The sequence below is a fragment of the Megalobrama amblycephala genome, linkage group LG4, assembly GCF_018812025.1.
Source record: "Megalobrama amblycephala isolate DHTTF-2021 linkage group LG4, ASM1881202v1, whole genome shotgun sequence".
Lineage (NCBI taxonomy): Eukaryota > Metazoa > Chordata > Actinopteri > Cypriniformes > Xenocyprididae > Megalobrama > Megalobrama amblycephala.
Genome location: NC_063047.1, coordinates 43,530,244 through 43,556,767, shown reverse-complemented (window position 1 = coordinate 43,556,767; position 26,524 = coordinate 43,530,244). Strand labels below are relative to the sequence as shown.

Here is a 26,524-nt window from a genome sequence, read left to right as displayed (position 1 = left end):
ATTCAGATTACAACTGCAATTCAATACTTACTAGTAATAATTACAATTAGAGCGCTCTAATTCAATTCTTACTACTAGAGAGCTCTGTAATTCAATATTTAGTAGTAACAATTCAATTAGAGAGCTGTAATTCAATTCTTACTAGTAACAATTCAGATTAGAGAACTCTCTAATTCAATATTTAGTAGTAACAATTCAGTTAGAGAGCTGTAATTCAATTCTTACTCGTAAAAATTTGGATTACAGAACTCTCTAATCCAATTCTTACTATTAACAATTCAGTTAGAGAGCTGTAATTCAGTTCTTACTAGTAACTATTCAATTAGCTAAGATTGAATTCTTGAAACAATTCAGATTAGAGAACTCTCTAATTCAATATTAGTAGTAACAATTCAATTAGAAAGCTGTAATTCAATTCTTACTAGTAACAATTACAATTACAGCACTCTAATTAAATTCTTACTACTAGAGAGCTCTGCAATTCAGTTTTTACTAGTAACAATTCAATTAGAGAGCTGTAAATCAGTTCTTACTATTAACAATTCAGATTATAACTGCAATTCAATTCTTACAAGTAACAACTCAGATTATAGAACACTAATTAAACTGTTCCTAGTAAGTATTGAATTAGAGAGCTCTGTAATTCAATTCTTACTAGTAACAAATACAATTATAGAGCTGTAATTAAATTCTTGCCCATAAAATTTAGATTAGAGCTCTGTAATTCAATTCTTACTAACCATTCAGATAAGAGAGCTCTTCAATTCAGTTCTTGTTAGTAACAATTCAGATTATAGAGCAATTTAATACAATTCTGACTAGCAACAATTCAACAGAGAGCTCTGTTATTCAATACTCTCTAACAATTCATATTCTCTATAATTCAGTTCTTAACAATTACTGTAATTCAATTCTTACTGGTAAAATTCAATTATGACAAGAAATGCTTTTCGTAGCTTATTAAGCTAAATCATAAGAGCATTCTCCTAAAAATCTGCTTCTGTGCTGCACGAAAAAAAAAAAAAAAAAAAAAAAAGTCAGAAAAAGAAAGTTATGTGTTTGAAATGACATGAGGGCAAATAAATGATGACAGAATGTTTGGGTGAACTATTGCTTTAGGCTCCAGTTTCCACATGTCATCCTTGATGTTTTGAGAATATTTCATTTGTAAAATTAAATCAATTCTAGACAAAACCAATCATGAAATGGTTAGTGAACCTTAAAGCTGATAGTCTAGTTTTCCTTTTATAAATTTATGATATATTGCATATAAGTGCTAGAAAACAATACTGCCTGAATTTAGCTGAAGCAGATTTGTTGGCTTGATCTGGAGGGTTCACTGATAGAAACTGAACTCATTAAAGAAACACGCCAGCACTGAAATGCAGCAACCTCGAAATCACACTGCAAACAACATATAGAGCTCATTAGATGCAATGACCCGCAGAGAAAACAGGCAGGATCATCTTTACAGGGCATTACATGTCAAATCTCAGCTTCTTGTTTATCTACAGATTTTAATTTGTGCATGTGCATTTTTGTATTTTTTATGTGTTTATATTTTAATCAGTGATACTGGTACCATAGCCACATTCATATACTCATAAAACAGAAAACAGTCTGAATCAGATTTAGTTGCATATTTTTTTTTATTTATTTGTTTTTATTATTTTTGCAATAAGCCTTATATCCTGCAAATTCATCCTTAGAAATGTTTTCCCCTCTTGAGAATCATTTGAGAATAAAATTAAGATCTCGCCTGAGAGCTTTATTAAAAGATGCACTTTTATGATTGGGTGTTTTGGATTGACAAAGCCCAGATTGATACTAGAGAGAGGGAGGTGTGCGAAAGGGCCCGTCAAGGTCACATCTTCCTCTCTGAAATGCTTTCAGCTGATTTAGTCTTAAATTCCATATGCAAATTTATGATGATGCGGCGAGCGTTTCAGAGGACATCTATTTAAAAATCTATTGGTTGGCCAGGATCCAATTTTAGTCACTATCCAGCGGCGCGTTCCCAGAACAGGTGCCATTAAAATGGACATAGTTTTACCTACACAAAGAGCATAACCTGTGTGATTATGTAGAGGAGTTGTATGACATCACACATTTTACAAGATGTAATATAAGTCTAAGGTGTCCCCTGAATGTGTTTGTGAAGTTTCAGCTCAAAATACCAGATAGATTTTTTTAAATTAATTTTTTTAACTGCCTATTTTGGGGCATCATTAACTATGCACCGATTCAGGCTGCGGCCCCTTTAAATCGCACGCTCCCCGCCCCCGAGCTCTCGACTATAATACAGTGCATTTACAAAGTTCACACAGCTAATATAACCCTCAAATGGATCTTTACAAGATGTTCGTCATGTATACTGCATGCATGCGTCGGATCATGTGAGTATAGTATTTATTTGGATGTTTACATTTGATTCTGAATGAGTTTGATAGTGATCCGTGGCTAAAGCTAACATTACACACTGTTGGAGAGATTTATAAAGAATGAAGTTGTTTATGAATTATACAGACTGCAAGTGTTTAAAAATGAAAATAGCGACGGCTCTCTTGTCTCCGTGAATACAGTAATAAATTATGGTAACTTTAACCACATTTAACAGTACATTAGCAACATGCTAACGAAACATTTATAAAGACAATTTACAAATATCACTAAAAATATCATGATATCATGGATCATGTCAGTTATTATTGCTCCATCTGCCATTTTTCGCTGTTGTTCTTGCTTGCTTACCTAGTCTGATGATTCAGCTGTGCACAGATCTAGACGTTAATACTGGCTGCCCTTGTCTAATGCCTTGAACATGAGTTGGCATATGCAAATATTGGGGGTGTACATATTAATGATCCCGACTGTTGCGTAACAGTCAGTGTTATGTTGAGATTCGCCTGTTTTTTAAACAAATGAGATTTACATAAGAAGGAGGAAACAACAATGTTTGAGACTCACTGTATGTCATTTCCATGTACTAAACTCTTGTTATTCAACTATGCCAAGATAAATAAAATTTTTGATTCTAGGGCACCTTTAATTGTATTGCTAACCATTAAGGGGGACCTATAATGGCCCTTTTCACAAGATGTAATATCAGTCTCTGGTGTCTCCAGAATTTGTCAGTGAAGTTTCAGCTCAAAATAACCCACAGATCATTTATTATAGCTTGTCAAATTTGCCCATATTTGGGTGTGAGCAAAAACACGTGTGTGTGTCTCTTTAAATGCAAATGAGCTCCGCTTTCCAGAAGAGGGCGGAGCTTTAACAGCTCAACAACAACAAAGCTGGAGAATCTCACGCAGCCAAAATGAGGATTGTCAGTAACGGTGTTCAGCCTTACATTGTTCAAACCGGAGTCGACACTGATGGAGAGACTCAGGAAGAAGTTACAACTTTTAGAATGAAACTGGACGTTTCTGAATGGATAGTGGATAAATTTATGTAGTTGCTGTGGAGTTGATTCAACTCATCCACTAGCATGTGCCGTCATGTTAATCTTTTGAGCAAAACCCGTATGGACGCTCACTACACATAGTGTACTTGTTTGCCAAACAGAGCCATACACACCATCCTAACATTTATGATTGCTATCAAATGCTGTGAATGGTCTAATATTTTTTTCCAAAATATTGCTCGGACAGAAATGCTCCTTTTTTAACAATCGATCTTGTCAGGGTCAAATTCAGGCTATCCAAGCTAACGAGACTCTAAATAGTGTTCAGTGCTCATCTGTGCAGTCAACGACAGAACAGTTAGCATGCTTTGCTCCAACTTTTGTCATGGCGTTAGAACCGGTACACCGTTGTTGCTTGTGAAAACAAAATGGCGGCACTGTGAGTGGAAACATGCAGATTAAGGGGCAGTAATATTATAATAAGATCCTCTTCCTACATCACAAGGGGAGTAAAATCTGAGTGGCACGTTTTTTCACATGCTTGCAGAGAAAGACTTACCAAAACAGATTTACTGGGTTGTCCTTTTTCACATTTTCTGGGTTGGTAGATGCAACGGGGAGCCGATTATAGCACTTAAACACAGAAAATCTTTTTTAAGAGATTTTTTTTCCCCTTTTAAATCTAATGCTAATGAACGGAAAGATATAAATGTCTTCAGATGTTTAGATGACAAACATTTAAAAATAAAATTACAGCACTGCACATTAAACACATAGTGAAATGTATCAAATAATATGAGTTAATTTAATGTATCAGTAGGAAGTTGTGGGGACAAACGCTGCACACAAACATCATATGCTGAGAATGACTCTTTTTTTTTATTTATTTTTTTCCAGTCCTTACAATTGTTCCTTGTCAGATGGTATGAAATGACAGCAGTGAGATATTTGGGTAAAGCCAAGACACACTGTGAGACATCAGCGTTCTTTTATGTCAGACACTATAATATACATCGTTTTTATTTTATTCACAATTGACATTGATAACTGCTTTACAACATCAGTCGTGTCGCATTTGGACATTGCACTAATGTTAAAAACGTTTTGCCTGGAAAAGAAAATGAGTGTCTGGAGTTTGTCATTGATGTGCACGTCATATAGACAAGCAAATATTTTTGATATGTATGTCTCATTTCCTCTGTCTGTTCAGCAAAAATAAAAACATAAAAATACAATGATGAAGACATCGCTGTGCTCTTAGGTAGCTGAGGTTCACCTCCCTCAGCTATCAAAAGCTCAAAATAGAACTTCATTATAAGGCTGACAGGTGACAGACGTAATAAGAAACAGGCACAGTTGTCGTCCCATGATGCCCTGCTTCATCACAGATTTCTCTAGATACAGTTTGTTCTTTAATGCTACAAGAGCTTCTAATCTTCCCATAACACGAAACAGCCACGGCTTTGATAGGAGCACAGAGCTGTCGCCATGTTCCTGCCGATCTTCAAATGAATAAATGATAAAAGCAGAAACTACATAAACACAAACACATCCGGACAGACGGCCCTTCCTAAACATCTAACATGTGCGGCAGGTGGAATCAAAGCTTGCAGATTTACTGTCTTTGAAGTCAAATGTTTACATGCATGTTTTTGTGTTTGTCTGTGTGAGCTTGAATGAGCATCAAGTCCTGCGGCTTTTCAACATTTGTGCGTAATCCCACAAATCTCCATCTTCATTAGACGCAAGGGCTTTGGTTTTGTTTTATACTCTGGCAATCTATTTCTTAATCCGCTGATTGTGTGTGTGTGTGTGTGTGTGTTTAGCTTTTAGACTCCAGAGCTTATTCCCTTTTTATGCCAAGTGACATGTTACAGAGCTTCATACATAGATTTTAAAAGAATAGTCTGATAAAACATGAAATTCAGTCATTAATTTGCAGTTATTAGGCATTTTCTTCTGTGGAGTAGAAAAGAAGACATTTATCAGAATGTTCATGCTGCTCTGTTATGTAAAATACTTAAAACTGAAGTCATGTAATAACTTGTGAGGAGCATATCCAAATTTAAGTCATTACTTACTGGAAATCTTCATTTTAGCTCTCAGACCCTTGTGAAAAAGAAATACATTTCAGCATACCTTTAAAAAGAGTACTTAATACCGAAATAATATACTTTTAAGTGTAAATTTAATGTAATGTTTTTAGGCACACAGTTGCATGTTAATTGCAATTAAATGAAATTGTATTACAGTTTAAATGTTTTTCAAATACAATTATCCAAATGTTAGAGTGTTTTTGAGACACTTAAGTAGGACTTAAGTATATCTTTCCATTCAGGAAATTATTGTATTTATAATATGAAACATCAGTATATGGAATGAAAGTCTGAATATATGGAAAGTCTGAATATATGGAATGAAAGTCTGAATATATGGAAAGAAAGTCTGAATATATGGAAATAAAGTCTGAATATATGGAATAAACCTTGAATATATGGAATGAAAGTTTGAATATATGGAATGAAAGTCTGAATATATGGAATGAAAGTCTGAATATATGGAATGAAAGTCTGAATATATGGAAAGAAAGTCTGAATATATGGAATAAACCTTGAATATATGGAATGAAAGTTTGAATATATGGAAAGAAAGTCTGAATATATGGAATGAAAGTCTGAATATATGGAAAGAAAGTCTGAATATATGGAATGAAAGTGAATATATGGAAAGAAAGTCTGAATATATGGAATGAAAGTGAATATATGGAATGAAAGTCTGAATAAATAGAAAGAAAGTCTGAATATATGGAATGAAAGTCTGAATAAATGGAAAGAAAGTCTGAATATATGGAATGAAAGTCTGAATATATGGAAAGTCTGAATATATGGAATGAAAGTCTGAATATATGGAAAGAAAGTCTGAATATATGGAATGAAAGTGAATATATGGAAAGAAAGTCTGAATATATGGAATGAAAGTGAATATATGGAATGAAAGTCTGAATAAATAGAAAGAAAGTCTGAATATATGGAATGAAAGTCTGAATAAATGGAAAGAAAGTCTGAATATATGGAATGAAAGTCTGAATATATGGAAAGTCTGAATATATGGAATGAAAGTCTGAATATATGGAAAGAAAGTCTGAATATATGGAATTAAAGTCTGAATATATGGAATGAAAGTGAATATATGGAAAGAAAGTCTGAATATATGGAATGAAAGTGAATATATGGAATGAAAGTCTGAATAAATAGAAAGAAAGTCTGAATATATGGAATGAAAGTTTGAATATATGGAAAGAAAGTCTGAATATATGGAATGAAAGTCTGAATATATGGAAAGAAAGTCTGAATATATGGAATGAAAGTGAATATATGGAAAGAAAGTCTGAATATATGGAATGAAAGTGAATATATGGAATGAAAGTCTGAATAAATAGAAAGAAAGTCTGAATATATGGAATGAAAGTCTGAATAAATGGAAAGAAAGTCTGAATATATGGAATGAAAGTCTGAATATATGGAAAGTCTGAATATATGGAATGAAAGTCTGAATATATGGAAAGAAAGTCTGAATATATGGAATGAAAGTGAATATATGGAAAGAAAGTCTGAATATATGGAATGAAAGTGAATATATGGAATGAAAGTCTGAATAAATAGAAAGAAAGTCTGAATATATGGAATGAAAGTCTGAATAAATGGAAAGAAAGTCTGAATATATGGAATGAAAGTCTGAATATATGGAAAGTCTGAATATATGGAATGAAAGTCTGAATATATGGAAAGAAAGTCTGAATATATGGAATTAAAGTCTGAATATATGGAATGAAAGTGAATATATGGAAAGAAAGTCTGAATATATGGAATGAAAGTGAATATATGGAATGAAAGTCTGAATAAATAGAAAGAAAGTCTGAATATATGGAATGAAAGTCTGAATATATGGAAAGTCTGAATATATGGAATGAAAGTCTGAATATATGGAATGAAAGTCTGAATATATGGAATGAAAGTGAATATATGGAAAGAAAGTCTGAATATATGGAATGAAAGTGAATATATGGAAAGAAAGTCTGAATGTATGGAATGAAAGTCTGAATAAATGGAAATAAAGTCTGAATATATGGAATGAAAGTCTGAATAAATGGAAAGAAAGTCTGAATATATGGAATGAAAGTCTGAATATATGGAAAGTCTGAATATATGGAATGAAAGTCTGAATATATGGAAAGAAAGTCTGAATATATGGAATGAAAGTGAATATATGGAATGAAAGTCTGAATATATGGAATGAAAGTCTGAATAAATGGAAAGAAAGTCTGAATATATGGAATGAAAGTCTGAATATATGGAATAAACCTTGAATATATGGAATGAAAGTCTGAATATATGGAAAGAAAGTCTGAATATATGGAATGAAAGTCTGAATATATGGAATGGAAGTCTGAATATATAGAATAAACCTTGAATATATAGAATAAACCTTGAATATATGGAATGAAAGTCTGAATATATGGAAAGAAAGTCTGAATATATGGAATGAAAGTTTGAATATATGGAATGAAAGTCTGAATATATGGAAAGTCTGAATATATGGAAAGTCTGAATATATGGAAAGAAAGTCTGAATATATGGAAAGAAAGTCTGAATATATGGAATGAAAGTCTGAATATATGGAAAGAAAGTCTGAATATATGGAATGAAACTGTTTTAGATGGATTATCTGTTTTCCGTTGTAGTTCCGCATATTCAAATCTGTTCATGAAGCGTGTTTGAATATGTGTAGATTTCAGAACTATGTCTTTTGTGTTCCGTGGAAAACACGATCATGTGGCATTGGATTGACATGAGGATAATTAAATGACAGAGTTTTATTTTTTAACTTAGCTATTCTAAAATAGTGTGATTTCTCATTCTCAATTCTCCTGTGTTTTCCTAACGGGGACAGACGAACGGCTCGCTGTTTTCAGGTGTGTTGTTGTGATGTGCTGTGACGTGTTGTCTGTGTTCACCTGCCCACGGGCGCTAAAGGTCAGACGCGTGCTGCGGTTTTACTGTGGTGTCACTGCAATTAAAGCGACCCTTAGAGTGAGCAGATGTATCTGCACAACAAAATACTTTATTTAGGTCAAAGAACTACTGTAATTCAGACTCTGGAGGATGCATTAAGATGACAAAATAAATATGAGAAAACACAAAAAGAACTAGTTCTGAGTGCAGATTTAGTTTATATTAGAACACAGAAAGGAAAAAGTCAAGAACTCACCAACTAATACCTTGTTAGGCTGAAGAATGTAAGACAAGAAGAACACAAGGGTTATAAATACACAGGGAAGCAAATGAACAAACTACAATCAAGAAGAGATCAGGAAACAATGCTGCTTTCAGCTCATATATCTCTGATTCAGGCATTCAGAAAAACAACATGGAAGTAGACTAAACAGAAAGAATGGACGAATGGATCTAAATAAAAAAAAATATATATATAAATTCTTTGAGCAATTAGGCATGAGAGCTCCCCCTATTGGTCAAGTCTGATATGTCATGTGTGAAGAATCAATGAATTTCATATCAGATTAAGCATTGATATTTATTGAAATGGGCACATGTATATAATTAGTTTTGCCATCATACTGTCGTCAGTGTCAGCACTCACCTACACAAGTTTTTGTAACGTACAAGAATCTGGGTAAAAACATATTTGAGTGATAGTGAAAAAATGTCAAATTTAAATTACTTAAAGTTTGCATGAAACGAAAGTTGTACTCATCTTTGTGCCGTATATCCGAGTGAAACGGCTTCTGGATCAAGAACAAATGTAGATTTTGTCAGTGGGGAATTGATTGGATGGTTTGCTATTGGTGGATCTCATGTGAGTGACAGGTTGCCCCGCCCTCGTCATCAGAGAAGAGAAGAGATGTCACTGAGAGAGGGAGGGGAAGATATTCTGATTCAAGATTACCAGGAACATGAATTTAAAACAATAATGATAAATCATTTTTAATAAACAATTCAATATTCAATAGAAAAAAAAGATATGATAATCAAATAAAATGACTGGAGTGTTTTCCAGCCCTGGACTCATGTGATCTCTGTCTGTCTTCAGGTGACGGAGACACGAACGGGTCCGCTGGGCTGCAGCACGTATGATAATCTGGACTCGGTCAGTTCTGTTCTTCTTCAGAGCCCGGAGAGCAAACTCCATCTGCAAGGTATGTGACTTATCTTTTTATTTGACTGCACTTCTGGTTTGGTTTGTCTGACTATCTGTACAAGCTCAATCGAGTCAGAAACCCCAACAAAACAAACAAACAAACAAAAAAGGATGAGAATTGAAAATTGATTGAAGACCTGCAGTAGTGCTGAACGAAGAAGGACAGGGAGGATAAAACGCTTTGTAATGAACTTAATGATTGAGAGTGAATTAAGCTCAGCTATCTTGCTGTAAACAGCACTAAGTGTGAACAGCGATCGCAGACTTTTAAGGGTGCTGACAGCTGAGTTTATCACCGACGTTTAGAGATGAAAGGCAGGCCGAGCGAAACAGGGTCTACAACACCTTGGATTTGCATAAATGACTTACTGAATCTATCATCAATCCAGCTGCTTGTGTGTCAAATTAAAAGGAGATAAAAAAAAATAATTTAAAAAACTCTGCAGAAATGTTTTTGTTTTCAGAATTTACATATGAAAAAGATTATGTCTTTATAACTCTAGTCTATCAGAAAACACTTTTTGGGGATTTTTGTCTGTGCACATCTGCTGTATTGACACGTTTCAGAGAAGAACACAGTTGCACAGCTGCGAAGAGATGCGCCTGCAGAGAAAATAAATGTGTGTGATCTGTCTGGCTGATAATACTAGAGGTTACAGCGAGATGTGCTCGCCAGAATTGGGGATGACAAGGAATTTAACCAATTCTTATATAGTGCTGTCAATCGATAAATAAATAATAATAATATAAAAAATAATAATTGCAGATTTTTTTTCCTGTAATGCATTGTGATTAATAAAACATTGGAGCTTTTAATATCTTTATATTGTAATAATTGATGCAGAAACAACTTAAAGACAGTATATTTGAAATATTTGTTTAATGGCATCGTTTTATGAATGAAGGCCAGAATCACTGATACTAATACTAATGTCTCCATGAAAATGATTTTTAAAACATTAATTATAGACATTCAACATTTCAGTATAACTTAAAGCTCTATTTTAGCATTTATTAGGCTTTAAAAAATATCAACTTTTGATTTAAGTGAACTTGAAACAATCTTCAAATAAACCCATTATAATAAATGGCATATTTACCTGTCTAACAGGTAGAAAATATACAGAAATTGAATAAAGTTATCAAACACTTTACATTCTTCACTGCATAAATTATAAATTAAATATAGATTAATCCTTATTAAAGCTACAATTTTCTTTGTTACCTTTGATGAACATTAATGACAGACTGGTTTATTAGGCTGCTGTCACTTTAAGAGCTGCCGCTGCCGAACATGACGCGGATCTGACGTGTGTCTTATTTTCTCACTCTTTAAGTTCATTTAAGATGTTATTTAACTCATTTAAGACTGCTCTTATAAGAATACTCGACAAAACTGGCATTTTGGCATAATTGTGTGTGTTATTGTTTGATAAAGCGTGAAAGAGAATTTGTCTTTCTGTGCGCACGAGTCGTGTTCACATTCACAGACAGCGTGTTCTCGTTTGTCTTGTTCTCGCTTGAATGGTTTAAAATCATTTTCATGAATAAGAGTGTGATCTAGACTGTCCTCTAAAAAAACCCCAACCCTATAGGTCGTTTTTCAAGCACGCGCCCTCTAGCTGGCGTAAAAATAATGACAGTGTCGTGTTACGTCTGTCGTCATGAAATGACGTATGACTGTCGTTACCAATCAAAATGTGTGTTCATTTAAATGCAATGTGTGGACTTTTTACACCATTTGTCTGATTTCCATTTAGCAAAACTATTTTTTTTATTAACGACTACACCTACCCCAACCCTAAACCTACCCTTAGTGATTTAAAGTGCATATACACTTTATGAGCACATGTGTTCCCTGGGATTGAACCCACAATCACATGATTGCATATTGTTATATATTGCAATGCTCTACCAATTGAGCTACTTGAAACCCGAAATATGACACAGATAAAATGGATCAATGCATTAAAATGAAAGTATCCTGTTGTCGATAGAGGCGCAACTTTAGCAAATGCTCATAAAGGCCGTATTTCAGGGAAGTGACAAACAACCTATATAGGTGTATTGGTTGGAGAACATGTTGGTGTGATCATATAATGTAACACTATAGCCAAATTATAATGTAAAAAAAACATGCTGCTTTAATTGCATTAAATATTTTTAATGTGAATGAATTATATCTCATGTTTAACCACTATAAGAGCCAGCGGCAAATGGCCGAGATGATACTGTTCTCGGCGGGTACTCGAGCACTGAACAGCCGCTGACGGCCTGGAGCTCACGTCTCCAAAGACGTCAAAACAAATTGTAAAATAGGTGCTATGATTAAATATGAGTCTCATATTTCAGGTCTAAACAACTGTCTTTTACCTTTTCCATTTTTGTATGGACATTTTATTGGGTACATTTGTTTGTGATTTAGACAGATAAGTTGTCTGTCATTAATTTGTGACTCTTTTACTAAAACATACCAGCTCATAAGTTCATGAATTGCACTACAATGGTCAGTATTGTGTATTTATCTGTTTGAATTATTTCATTAAATTCAGACTCACTACAACTCATAAAACACTGTGGTGTTGTAGATTCAGCCCCGTCACAGTGTTTTATCACACAGTGGATGAAAACACATGCAGAAACGCTCCTCCGTTCACCAGCCAGTGCTCACAGTTACACAGATGTGTCAGGTTTAATATGAAGTTTGATACTTGTGTCATACTCCTGTTAAATCACATGTATTATTGCTTTTACTCTGATAATAGTCTAGTTAGCCGAAGCGCTCTGCTCTTTTATTTATGCATCTTCCCTTTTGGTTAACTCACATTTTTTTGTCATAATCTGAAATATGAATGCTTTTTAGAAGTATCTCTAAAACATTTGAGGGTTTGTAATGAAGAGGAGCAGCCGCAAGAAGACCAACTTTATCCATCTTTTATCTGGGCGTCTGATTTTGAATATTTTCTCTGAAAGCTCTCTGTAGGTAACGGCCTTTGATGCCACACGTCATTATGCCGCAGTAGAGAGCGGTCATCTGTGCGCTCTTCATCTGGATAAAAGTCTTGTGCTGTTGCTCTGCCATCAGGTTGTTGTCTTTGAGATGTTTGGAGAAAATGGATTTGATGGCTGTGGATGGAAAGACGAGCAAACATCTCTCGACATCTGCTGATAAAACGGGTCATGAGGTCGCCCGCTTACACAGGAGAATACGGAAGTCCATTTACGCCACATGAGAAAAACTAAAATCCTGCTTTGGTAAATCTTAATTATTACATAGATAGTCAAAATTATGAGATACAAAAGTCAGAAATATGAGATGTCATAATTCATGTAAATTAATTAAAAAGTTGAAATTTTGTCATATTTATCTCATAATTTCAACTTACTGTGTTTGATAAAAGTCGTAATGTTTTATATTATAGTTTTGAATTATTGTCATAATTACATTTTGTCTCACTTTTTACTCGTCATTTTTTATTATGATTTTTTTTTTTTTCATGTCAATTATGACTATCTCATAATTTGGACTTGTCAATTTTGACTTTTTCATAACTTTTTGACTTACATAGATCATAATTCTGAGTTTTATGTAATAATTTCACATATTTGTCATAATTATTACACTTTTTTCATGCCATAATTATGACTCTCATATTTTTGACTCATGTCAATTATAACTTTTTTTTGTCATAATTATAACTTTTTATCTCATAATTCTGAGTTTTATGTCATAGGTTTGAATTTTTATGTCATAATTATTGTATTTTGACACGTTTACATATAACTATATATATATATATATATATATATATATATATATATATATATATATATATATATATATATTTACGTGATCTATAACTATCACGTTTACGTATAACTCTCATATTTTTGACTCATGTCAGTTTTTACTTTTTGTCATAGTCATGACAATTTGTCATAATTTTATCTCATATTTTCTCATAATTATTACATTTTTTCCTGTTTTTTTTTTTCATATTTTCAACATTTTCTGTCATAATTTCAACTTTTTAACTCACAATTTTATCTTTTTATCTCTGAATTTCAATTGTCATATGTCATAATTTGTGTCTTTTTTTCTTTTTTAAATCTTTTAAAACATTTAATCTCATAATCTGATTGACCAAATCATGATTTAATGGTGAAGATGGGCTTCCATAGGAATACTCTGAAACTACTGACAGCGAAACAAGAAACCGGCATATGAAAAAAAAAAAAAAACACAATCACAAACTTTTCACAGTAAAAATAAATTAACGAAAAGGACTTTATTTCCTTCCATCCATAACAAAACAGCTGGACAATGCGCCATGAAATGGAACACATTCTTTTTTCCTCGAAATCATCTCTTTTTTTGTCTATCCCATACACATTTCTTTAGTTACTGTGGTGAAATGCAGAGGTGTAAACATAAATCACCTGCTCCAAACAGTTCTAGAAGGTCAGAATGAAACTGCAAGGTGTTTAAGTTTTGTTTTCACTTCAGTATTTTTCCCACCAGAGACAAAACAGAGAGTCCGAGAGAACAGCTGTAGAAACTGATTATCAAGCGTTTTCTGAGGACACTCGTAATATGTTTCGTTCTCCAACTTTTAGTTTCTCAAAATTGCAACGTCATTGTTCGTTTTCATTTCTTCAAGCACTAATGTCATATTTCAGCATGGCCCTATATTCAGAACTGACTGTCCAGATAAAATGTCACAATTACCTTTTTTAGTTTTTATTCTGTGGCAGAAATAAGTTTCAGAATACAGGAAAACTGAAGTAGTGAATCATCATTTCACGAAGGCAAAACAGAGGAATGTTCTCAGCATTTTCTGTATGTGTGAACAGGACCGTGTCTCTCTCTCTCTGAAGCGTTGAACGAAGATGCCGCATGATTGACACGGACTGAGATTTAACACACTTACATGAGCGAGACGGCCGCGATCACATCGTCTGTCGCCTCCTATTAGATAACCTCCTCCCGCGTCTGCATCTCTTAATGAATGAGGAAAGGTCACTTTGAAGGAATTGTTGTCGCCATTAATAAAATTGCCTCGCAATCCTCTGACCGCAGTCTAGTGCAGGTAATAATCCTGATGGGAATATCGAAGGAGGGGAGGATCCAGCCGTTTGAAGAAATCTGTAAACAAGTTGAAGAATCGCCTGTGACTTCATTTCATAAAGCACCTAATCATCATCTACTCACCCTCATGTCAACCCAAAAGATGTTTAGCAAATGGGGGTTTGCAAAGTAATTGCTTTCCTCGTATGTATACAAGAGCAGAGTGAACATTCTGCTAAACGTCTGATTTTGCGCTCGAGAGATGAAAGAGAGTCACGACGAGTTGACGGGACTTTTACGTTTGGCTGAACGAACCTTTTAAAGGGATGTTTTTGAAGGTCTGAAGATGAAGGTCTTTACGGGTCAGTGGAGTTTAGAGGACTTTTTCTCTCTCCGTACGTCCTGTTTCAGAATAATGAGCTGGTGGCTATTTTAAAAGTTCAGCATTACAGTATTTCAGAAACTGCCTCCGAGGGTTGAGAATGAAATGTGACATTTTCCGTTTGACACGCAGGCTCTCTGACATCTTTGTCGGTGACTGTAAAAGTGCGTTTTAATGTGTCACTGTTGTAGTGTTTCATCAAACATACATCTCTGCGTTTAAAGCAGATTTATGCATTGGTCCACTAACCGTATTGGTGATCAGCGCTGGAGCGGTTCACTGTTTTCATCACTCTGCTGGTCTGTGTCCGCTGCTTTTTTGGAATCATTTCTGTTGGAGCAAAAATCATGTCTGAAACGACAGTTACATCTAAATTAACTGGTTTCATCCTATTATCACTGAATCAATGCCAACAAAGCTAATTTTATGGATTAAATCAGGTGGAAATAGCTGTTTAAAGGGGTGGTTGATTATGATTTCGCATTTTTAACTTTAGTTAGTGTGTAACGTTGCTGTTTGATCATAAACGACATCTGCAAAGTTACAACGCTCAAAGTTCATTGTAAAGGAGATATTTTCTTTTAAAGAATTTGCTGTTTAATGACAATCCTCATTTTGGCTGCGTGAGATTCTCCAGCTTTGTTGTTGTTGAGCTGTTAAAGCTCCGCCCTCTTCTGGAAAGGGGGCGGGAGCAGCAGCTCATTTGCATTTAAAGGGCACACAAAAAAATTGCTCATAAGCACTCTGAGAAATTATTTTAACTACTTCATTAATTAAACTGCACTGTAGTTTGGAATCAGTGAGATTTTTTTTTTTAATGTTTTTGAATAAAGTCTCTTCTGCTCACCAAAGCTGCGTTTATTTGATAAAAAAAAATACAGTAAAAATTGTAAAATATTTTTACAATTCAAAGTAACTGTTTTCTATGTGAATATATTGCAAAATTTAATTTATTCCAGTGATCAGAGCTGCATTTTCAGCATCATTACTCCAGTCTTCAGTGTCACATGATCCTTCAGAAATCATTCTGATATGATGATTTGCTGCTCAAGAAACATTTTTGACTTGTTTTCCACTAAATAATGAAACAGGAAAATTTGACTTGAGAAGCACTTTTCAGAGAGTAGTTTATTTTTCTTACTGTAAAATATTTTTTCTGCTTGTACTGAATATACTCATTAACCATGCTAATATTCAGCAACAGCGCGATCGTGTGTGCGATATTGCTCAAATATTTACACAGCTTCCAAATGTTTTACAGCAGAGGCAGATTTACTCACAGTCTTTTTGTCCCTTTCTGTCTTGTTCTCGTTCAGAGAAAGACGCGAGTCGAGTGACTTTGCCTCGGGATATCTGACGGAGCGTGATAATGACATGCTGTTACATTTCCAAGCGCAATAAAATCAACTTTGCCATCGTGTCAACATCACAGACGTGTGCTAATCAGCCGCTCTCGTCTGCTCCTGCAGGATCTTTGATTTTCTTATTTGGAAATGAATGTTAGAGTTCTGTATGTCATGAAATTGCTGTGTTGCTCCGCGGCCACACTCATGCCCGTCGTGCCGGTGTCTCGGCCAGATTAGACTGTAATTGTGCCCTGGAACGCAGTCAGAACACGCTGACCTTCAGCCCACGATGCCCCCGGCCAGTCTTCGCTTTATTACTAAAGCGTGAGTTGCACTAGTGTAAATGTTGAAGCTGCTGCTGTCACAAACTGTGACTGAGAAACACGTATGAGTGAAATGAAATGACAAAACATTAACAATATATATATAGAAAAATTGAAAAAGAAAAATTGTCAAGAAAACAAGAAAAAAAACAACAACAAAAAAACAACATTGATAATAATCATAAATGTTTCTTGAGCAGCAAGCATCATATTAGAATGAGTTCTGAAGGATCATGTGACTCTGAAGACTGGAGTAATGATGCTGAAAATTCAGCTTTGATCACAGAAATAAATTACATTGCACTACATATTCACATAGAAAACTGATGTTTTAAATTGTAATAATATTTCACTATTTTTACTGTTTTTACTGTATTTTTGATCAAATAAATGCAGCCTTGGTAAGCAGAAGAGACTTTTATTAAAAAGCATTAAAAGGTCTTAAAGACCCCAAACAATTGAACGCTTTCATGTTTATCAGAACTCTTACATTTTCAAGCATTTATTTTTAGCTTTAGTATTTAAGACAATATAGAGATAGTTTAAATTATTATCATCATAATTACTACTTTTTATTTCTATAACGTTACACATTCAGTGTTTATATCAGTGGCTTCAGCATCCATTCTGACTTTGTAAAATAACAAAGTTAAATCCATTTAAAGTTTGCAATGCATGTGATTAAAGATGGCATTGTGCACAAAAAGAGATGTATTAATTGGTTGTAAATCCATTAATGGTTGCAATCATATATGCTTGAGAAATGCATGCTATTCTGAACAAGCCTGCAAAGCAACTTCTTAAACTAACTGACTGGTTGCTAACTAGATTATGAAATCATGTAGGTGTCATCATATGTTTTTCTACCACTTGAATTGGACAGGAAATACATAGAAGGCTGAGCATAATGATTGGATTATTTAAAAAAGGTTCTAGTTCCTTTTCAAGCTGTTAATTTTACAACACCTAAAGCAATCTTACTAACCATTGACTGTATGACTGCTGTGCATGACGAATACATGTATTGTAGAAATATAGTGCGCCAAGATCGAAGCAGACGAATATCACAGACGTTTACCAACGTCTAGCTGAGAATGATAATTTTCCACATGAGAAGCATGACGGATTGATTCAACAATCCACGTTCACGTCGAGGCAGCTCGCTCTGGTTTTCCAGCACGTGTTCTTCTGCACTCTCGGTTGGACGGTCAAAATGTGGCGTGTGTTAGCGCTATCCCAGAATTCCTCAGTCAGTGTGAACAGTATGGCCTGGAGAACTGGATACTCAAGCCGCCCATCCAGTGAATGAAGAGGCAGAGGAGGGTGAATGGTTGGTGGGAGATGATTCCTGAACTGCAGACCAGCGCAGAATCCCATTGTTGGAGAGCGGAGCCAAGACCCAGTCCAGAACCGCCAGGGGTTTACAGGCCTGGTCTGAGGTCACAGATGATCAACTGAGAGCTGCTTTTGCTATGGAGATGCTGAAAATACACATGATTTTACTCAAACGTGAGATTGTTTTGGTTGTGAATGGAAAATTCTTTGGTGCACAGCATATTTTAAAGATGCATGTTAAAGATAAATGGAAATAACACAAATATCTAAATATCTGAGTGAAACGTTTTCTGGAACAAGATTGATTTTGTCTGTGGGGAATTGATTGGATGGTTGTGGTTTGCTATTGGTGGATCCCATGTGAGTGACAGGTTGCCCCGCCCTCGTCATCAGAGAAGAGATGTCGCTGAGACGTTCCATCTCAATCATGACTTTAACAAGCAATAATTTTTGGCATGCTAATTAGTTAATTAACCTACTAAAAGATATAGCAGAGAGTGGAGTAAGATGAGCCAGTGGGTAAGTTGACCCACCCCCTGTATCTTGTATCCTGTATCAACCGTACACTTATATTGTCATGTGACCAAATATTTTGGAATCATTTCTGCCAGAATGTGAAACGGAGAAGCCCATGGGAGGAGTGGTACACAGCTTAGTTTACGTAATAAATAATAGTTTAGCATCCAGATAAATTGGGAATATAGAAACATTTGGATTTGTGCCGAATGAGAGAGGTAGGATACATGAGCCCGACACCTTTTTTCTGTTTCAGTTTCGCTTTAAATTAATTTGTTTTGCCTTGACTTTTATAGGCCTACTTGTTATGTTATGAATACCGTTAATTTAAAGGATTTGTTGTGAAAAGAGGGGAACTAAAATAGCTTTTAGCTATTTATCTGTGTTTATAATGCTTGTTAACATTTCGCTTTATTTAGGCTATCAGTATTTTACTTTATTTCTGGATGCAATAATAAAATGCGACCTATACGGGACTTTTTTTTTTCTTTCTCAGTTTTATATAGAGTGTTTTTTTTTTTTTTTAACCATGGAGGAAACATTTTAAAATATACTGAACAATTAGAAATTTGAATATTAAATTAGTAAATTATCTTTTCAATTTCACATGGGTTTGATTCAGATTCAGTTAGATGGTCAGTTTACACCCAGATGTTGCAACTTACCCACTGATTTGGATCAACTTACGCCTAACCGATGGGGTAAAATGAGCATCAGGAACACTTGCAAACTCAAGCAAATAAGTTTCAGTACATTGAAAAGTTCAGGTTTGCTGAACTTTGATCATGTAACCAATAGAAGATGGATACATCACATCGTGACCTCGTAGCTGAATTTAAAGAACACATGCTTTAAAGCTGGAGGTTTACAGCATTGCAGGAAAGTGGAGTAGATTATATATTTTTACGTTGAATTTATGTTTTGTTTTTTTCTTTTAAAAAAAAAAGATGCCAAGGAGCATGTCGTCATATCAGGACAGTTGCAGTGTCCGAAGAAATTTCCCATGTTCAAAATCTAGTGTGACTGTCCCTTCAAGGTGGGGTATGTATTTTGTCGACACCAACAACAAACGTGTAACCAATCAGCATTAGGGGACGTATGACAGTCGAGGAGACAGAATGGGCAAGAGGGAGATTTGAAAAAGAAAAGAAAAGAAAAACGCAGAAAGAAAGATGATGAGACACAATACAAAACAGCTCAAAAGAATATCACTGGAATGGGTTTATGGTTGGGCAAGCACTTTTGGACCAGCGCTAACATTAGAAAAGCTTTCCAGCGCTGGAGAGAGCTAAGTGGGAAGGCCTGAAAACAGATGTGGAGGCTGCTTTCATTCTGCTTCACATGTGAGTATAACTGGGTTTGTCTGGGGCTGCTGTTCTGTTGGCGATTAACATCAAACTCTTGTTTGTATTTGCTCTTGTGTACTGTGTTCATTTTTTGTGCTTCCTTGTCGTTCATCATCTGCACTTTATTTTCCGTGAAGCATTTTGTTATGTGTCAGCTGTGATAAACAGACATCCGCTCGCATTGCGTGTGTAACAGCGGCCAGATAGTGAGAGTTGAGCACTGCGCAGTGACGACCACTAGAGAATGCGATGTTTGGAGTCATCGTTAGAGCACTCACCTTGCCTGCCAGCAGCGGACGGGCCGGGGTTCGAGACTGACTCTGAGCTGGGTGATTAAGATTAGGATTGGAGGGTGAGTTTTGGAGGTGGAGCAATGAAGAGAGGGGTGGGTTTGTTTGGGTTGATTTCATGTCCAACAGCGTTGTTGAAAAAATTCATACCCCACCTTCAAGGTAGAGCAAATATCATAATGGTCTTTCACACCGGGTAAAGTTAATGGAAGTCAGTTATAGGAACTAGTCACCAGGGTGGTCCCCAGAGAACTTAATTTTCCCCTAGGACATTCGCACCGGCCTTAGGAACTCCAAACTATCATAAGTTGTCACCTACGTCCTGCCACTCAGGGATTTTTATTTTGATGGCGCAACATACAGTACATTTATTTTGATGGTGCGGAGAACACCAGTGTCCGAGCACACAATGTTCCCAAGTGCAAAACAAGCTCCGACAAGGGTAGCACACTGATCCGACAAAACCCGGCGAGGTGTCTGTTGCCGTCTGTCTGTGTGAATTGGCCTTAAAGGTTGAGAAGTGCCTGGACTTCAGTGTTGGTCCATCTATCACTGTTTTCCATGTTCGTGGAGTAGTTAACATTGCTTTTTAAAAATTGGCTTTAGACCAATCAACCAAAAAGTACCAAAAAGCAGGTACTTCCACCAATAGTTACAGGAACAATGAAAAAGTTCCTCGGGTGCCTCTATATATTTCAGGTCACATAAACACTGAATGAATTCCCTTTTACAAATGGAAAGAGCTGCAGATATGTCCAGTCCCATTTCCCATTAACACTCTTAATGCATATTGAAACTATTCTTCACAAAATGTAGCTCATAAATGTGATTTGGCAATAAAAGCAGAAGCGCTCTTACACCTGCTGGCAGTGGCCACAGATGCAAATAAATGAGAAACACCACACTGCTGGGATTTTACAAGGCATTATTTTTAAAGCATTGATATATTGATTTTTCCTTTCTTTTTTCCTGTAAAAGTTTTTAGATGAAAGGAAGCTTTATGGCTTTGGTTCCACAGAAGTTATTTGTAGCATAGTGTTATGGAGGAGGGAATATGCTGACTTTTTTTCTATTGCATAACTTTTGATATTTCAATATCCTTCTTACCTTCACCCAGAATAACCATTTTCAGCATGAGTTTATACCTAAAAACAAAAGGCACAGTTCAGAAAGGTACTGAATCATACTAACTTCACAGAAATAAAAAAAAAAGAATGAATTTGTTAATTTGTGGCCAAGATCCACACTAACTCTAATGCCAATTTCACTTGAAAATATTAGTATTACTGGGGATGATGGTGAAAAGACTGAAAAACTGAAATAAATTAAAGCAAATCTTTAAAACATATAAGCAAAGTGTAATTACCTAAACATTTTGTAATCATCAACATCAACAGATTGAAAATGTTCTGTCTTCCTGTGTTGAAACCAATCGATTCATAAGAAAAATGATGTGAAACGATTGATGAAAAGTGAATGTATCAATCTTCACAGTGTGATATTGCTTTTCTCACTTAATTTGGAGTAAATAATTGAAGGGAAAAGCAACTATCAAAGCAGCACTCAATGTGTTTATGTTTTTATAGAGTGAAGCTCAAATGACGCCCTTCAAAAGCAGTATGCATGTATTTTAGTCATTTATTCATGACATCAGCAGTTAAACACATTTCACGGCACAGCATGATTGTTCTTATTTTAAATAAATAAACCAATCATGAGCAAAATAAATATTCATACTTGTGAATATGAGTAAAATCGGCTCCGTCTACAACCTACATATGCAGCTCCCTGCTAAGGTGTAATATTATAACTGAAATGCATCTTCATAAGTGACTGATTTGGAACGCTGTACATCACCAGAAACGTGCCCGTCACGTGAATAGTGCATGTGAGAATCGACTCGAAATTGATTTATTGTATAAGCCACAACAGATGGTTGTGTTTGCATATTCCAGTATTACTAATTATATGATGGAAAAAGTTGCGCATGCTTGGTTTCCACTTTCTGAGAGTGAAGCTTAGAAAACCTGAGAAAAAAAAAGACATTTTACTGAATGATGAAAATGAAGCCTACTTTTTGGAACATTAAGATTTTTGGACTGTGACTTTTCATAATGACTTCCACAACAACTGTTACAGCAATCAATCAATCAATCAATCAATCAATCAATCAATCAATCAATCAATCAATCAAATCCATCCATCCATCCATCCATAAACCCACTCACCCACCTACCCATCGACCCACCCATCCACCCACCCACCCATCCATCCATCCATCCATCCATCCATCCATCCATCCATCCATCCATCCATCCATCCATCCATCCATCCATCCACCCATCCATCCATCCATCCCACCAACCAACCAACCAACCAACCAACCAACCAACCGAAACTCAAATGTACAATTGCAACTATGACAGTTTGGTCATAATGGTAAAAAGTCTGCATCATCTTTATGCATAATATATAATACTTTCCTTTGTAAAATTTTGAAGCAGGACATGAGATTCACATGTGATTGCTTATTATTCTCCTGGCATTCTTAATTGGTGACATCAATAACTTCAGGATATCGATTTGTATAAAGATGCACCATTTGGGACCAATAAATAACATGAAATCAAGGAGAGGGCATTTCTAAGCAGCTGTAGTTAAAAAGAGCCATTTATCAGTTAATTTACATCGCATTTTCTCTCCGACAGAAACGAGGATCTTAAGAGACACACTGTGATGAATCCACGACCGGAAAGAGGAAAGAAAGTTCCTTTTTGTTGCTGCTTGTTTTGTTTCACTCTTTCATACACACCCGTTCTGTTCTAGCTGGAGCCATAAGCTCATCCTGGAAGATTTATGAATATGTTAGAATAGCCTGAGCCAACAGTTTTCAAAGAAGTGGAGTGAAAATAAATTAAATAGCCCCACAGGCAATTCATCTGCTGCTTGATGGATTACATACTCATCTTCATACTCTCTCTCGCTCTCTCACTCCTGCTCTCGCTTTCTTCTGAAGATTGGCAAACATTTGGCAAACAAATGAACAAACACGAAACAACTCAATTAGGACATATGCGCAATGAAGTCTGTCAGTGATGAATTGTGGATGGAAAATATGTCTGGGATGGAGGAGACAACATGATGAAAAATTATTTGTCTTTCGAGGTGACCGGATCAATGTTTATGTCTTTCTCAGCTGAAAGACTGAAAACATGCCTGTAGATTCTGGAAAACATGTCTGGGTTCTTGTATCAGGATTTAGGGGCCATATTATATATTATTATTTATCTATATATATATATATATATATATATATATATATATATATATATATATATATATATTTATTTATTTATTCCTGAATCTCTCCATCAGTGTCGACTCCGGTTTGAACAATGTAAGGACACTGAACACTTTCCTCATTTTGGCTGCGTGAGATTCTCCAGCATTGTTGTTGTTGAACTGTAAAAGCTCCGCCCTCTTCTGGAAAGGGGGCGGGGAGCAGCAGCTCATTTGCATTTAAAGGGACACACACAAAAACGGCGTGTTTTTGCTCACACCCAAATAGGGGCAAATTTGACAGGCTATAATAAATGATCTGTGGGGGATTTTGAGCTGAAACTTCACAGACACATTCTGGAGACACCAGAGACTGATATTACATCTTGTGAAAGGGGCATAATAGGTCCCCTTTAAAATGTAATTTATCCCTGTGATCAGAGCTGAATTTTCAGCATCATCACTCCATTCTTCAGTGTCACATGATTCTTCAGAAATCATTCTAATAGGAACGTAGATGCAAACGGAGGAACAGAGGAGCATCCCACGGCACAATAATCAGAGGCTCTGTTGTTCAGTTTGTTAAGAAATACAGATCGAAAGCTCAGTATGACGGACAATCCAATCACGTTTAACTGCGGCGAGAGCGTCGGACTGATGTGGCTCAGTTGTTGAAGATCATTCCCCTTATAAACGCACAGTCACTGGGCATAGCTCTTCTGTAATGGTGCATCATTTAAAAGATTGATGCCACTATCCTCATATTCGGCTCTCCGGGTTGCCAGGCATCCAGCGGGCTGATGAAATCCTTCCTCGCTGACCCTGAGGTCAGCTCTCAATCTGAGGTGGTCAATCAAGAGTGAGTTTCTATTTGGACTAGTGGGGCAGATAAATCAGCCATTTCCCTCCTCCTTGAGACCTTCTCTGACAGTAAATATATTTTCTTAGCCCTCATCCTCCAAAGCAATTTCAAGATGCTCTGTTTTTATATTGATTCGGTTTTAGTTTTCTGATGCTTGTGACAGCGCGTGACCAGCGTTTATTTACAACACAACTCTAACAGCCAATGAGTCTTCTGATCTCACATAGAGGTGTATTTCAATTTGAAACACTTCCATGTTTTGAAAAGAAATCCTCGCCTTCTCAGAACTTTGACTAACGTTCTGGGAATGTTCTCCTAAAGATATGAACAAAGTAACTTGCTTTCAAAGTTTGTTCATTCAAAACGCTCAAAACATGACATTTTAGAGTGTTTAAATCACTTTGCCAACCTTAAATACTTTATATGATGTATTGAAAATCCCCAAAATGTATGAGTCTATTGAACGAGTCTCTTTAAACACTAAAGCTCTGTTCCAAATCCTAGAGTGCTTTCTACCTAGACAGGATTTTGGTTCAAGCTCTGCTGTTTTAAAAGGTTGGCAATATGACTGTGTTTCCTTCCCAGATACTTTTGTTGGGGCCAAATTTGCATCTTTCAAGGAAATCTATGAATGCATTGCGATTGAGAAAACGTCATTCAAGATGGTGCACAAGCAGAATGTCGACTATAAATGCATCTCATTCAATACTGAAAGGTATAAATGCAAATAGTTCAGTCTAATCAATCACCTACAGCACTGATACACTGATAACTGCAAATGCATGAAGTGACCAAGTGTAAACAGACCCTAGATTTCAGCAAGTTTTTGGAACAAATCTATTCTGCTTACTGCTCTATATGTGGTTAGAAATGACCAGAGATCAGTGTATATTTCTAGTGCGTGTGGTCCTCAGTGTCTTAGCACCGCCGGCAGCTCGCTCTCATGCGTCAGCCAGCAATTTTGTGCACAGTGCAATTTCTGCTTCACCCTTTAGACAGCAGTCTTCCTCATTAGCCAGGCAATCTTTGTGTGTCATTTTCTGTCTTTATAGTCGTTACCTACTTTTTTTTTTGACTGTCTGGCAGCCCCTGTAGAATAATGCTGTATTGACACTTGTGCCTATTAGTCATTTTTACAGTTAGTGTAATAGTCTGATAACATATTTTGCTGGATTTTATGCTAAATAAGTAGTATTTAACCACACATGCTGATATCAGCTTGAAGAGTCTTGAGGAGTCAGCGTGCCTTTCATTTCCTATAGTTCAGTTTTGTGACATTTCGGTAGCATGTCATATAACAACCCAGGCTCATTGGAAATACGTGCCTGTGGTGACATTTGCGCACTATATTATGTTGTTTCTTGCACGTTTTGCAGCACTTTCGAAGTGAAATGCTTAGTGGGTGGCAGTTTAAAGCATGTTCATGTTCAGTTTAAAGCAAATGAATGAGAATCTGGTAATGTTTTATTGCATTGGCTGTTGGAAATTAAATGTCCAGTAAGTGGAACTAAGAGGCTTATCATGTTTGAAAATAACTTAGCATGTACAGTAACCTAACCAGAAGTGCTAACAAATTTATGAATTTGATTATATGCTTATCCATTTGGTTGCAAGTGCAGTGTGCTTTCAGGGAGACTCCACACACATGCTCTTCTGATTGGCTGTGTTTTGTTTTGTTTTTTTATTGATTTGGTTGCAAATGCAGTGTTCTTGCAAAGAGACTCCACCCACATGCTCGTCTAATTGGCTGATTTTTTAAATTTTTATTATTGATTTAGCGAGTGCAGTGCGCTTTCAGGGAGACTCCGCCCACACACTCTTCTGATTGGCTGTGATTTTTGATTGATTTGTTTGTAAGTGCAGTGTTCTTGCAAATAAACTCCACCCACATGCTTGTCTAATTGGCTGACTTTAAAAAAAAAAAAATATTGATTTAGTTGTGAGTGCAGTGTGCTTTCATGGAGACTCCGCCCACACGCTCTTCTGATTGGCTGTGATTTTTTATTGATTTGGTTGTGAGTGCAGTGTACTTACAGATAGACTCCGCCCACATGCTTGTCTAATTGGCTGATTTTTAAAATTTGTATTATTGATTTAGTTGTGAGTGCAGTGTGCTTTCATGGAGACTCCGCCCACACGCTCTTCTGATTGGCTG

The 26,524-nt window shown here is 35.8% G+C and overlaps 1 protein-coding gene across 1 annotated transcript in view; it reads left to right on the top strand.

Annotated features, from left to right (window-relative positions):
* Positions 1-26,524, top strand: part of brinp1 (bone morphogenetic protein/retinoic acid inducible neural-specific 1) — a 184,404-nt gene that overhangs the window by 121,345 nt on the left and 36,535 nt on the right. The window contains exon 5 of the mRNA XM_048189497.1: positions 9,515-9,620. Within this exon, the coding sequence (XP_048045454.1) occupies positions 9,515-9,620 (106 nt within the window). The remainder of the gene's footprint in view (positions 1-9,514; positions 9,621-26,524) is intronic.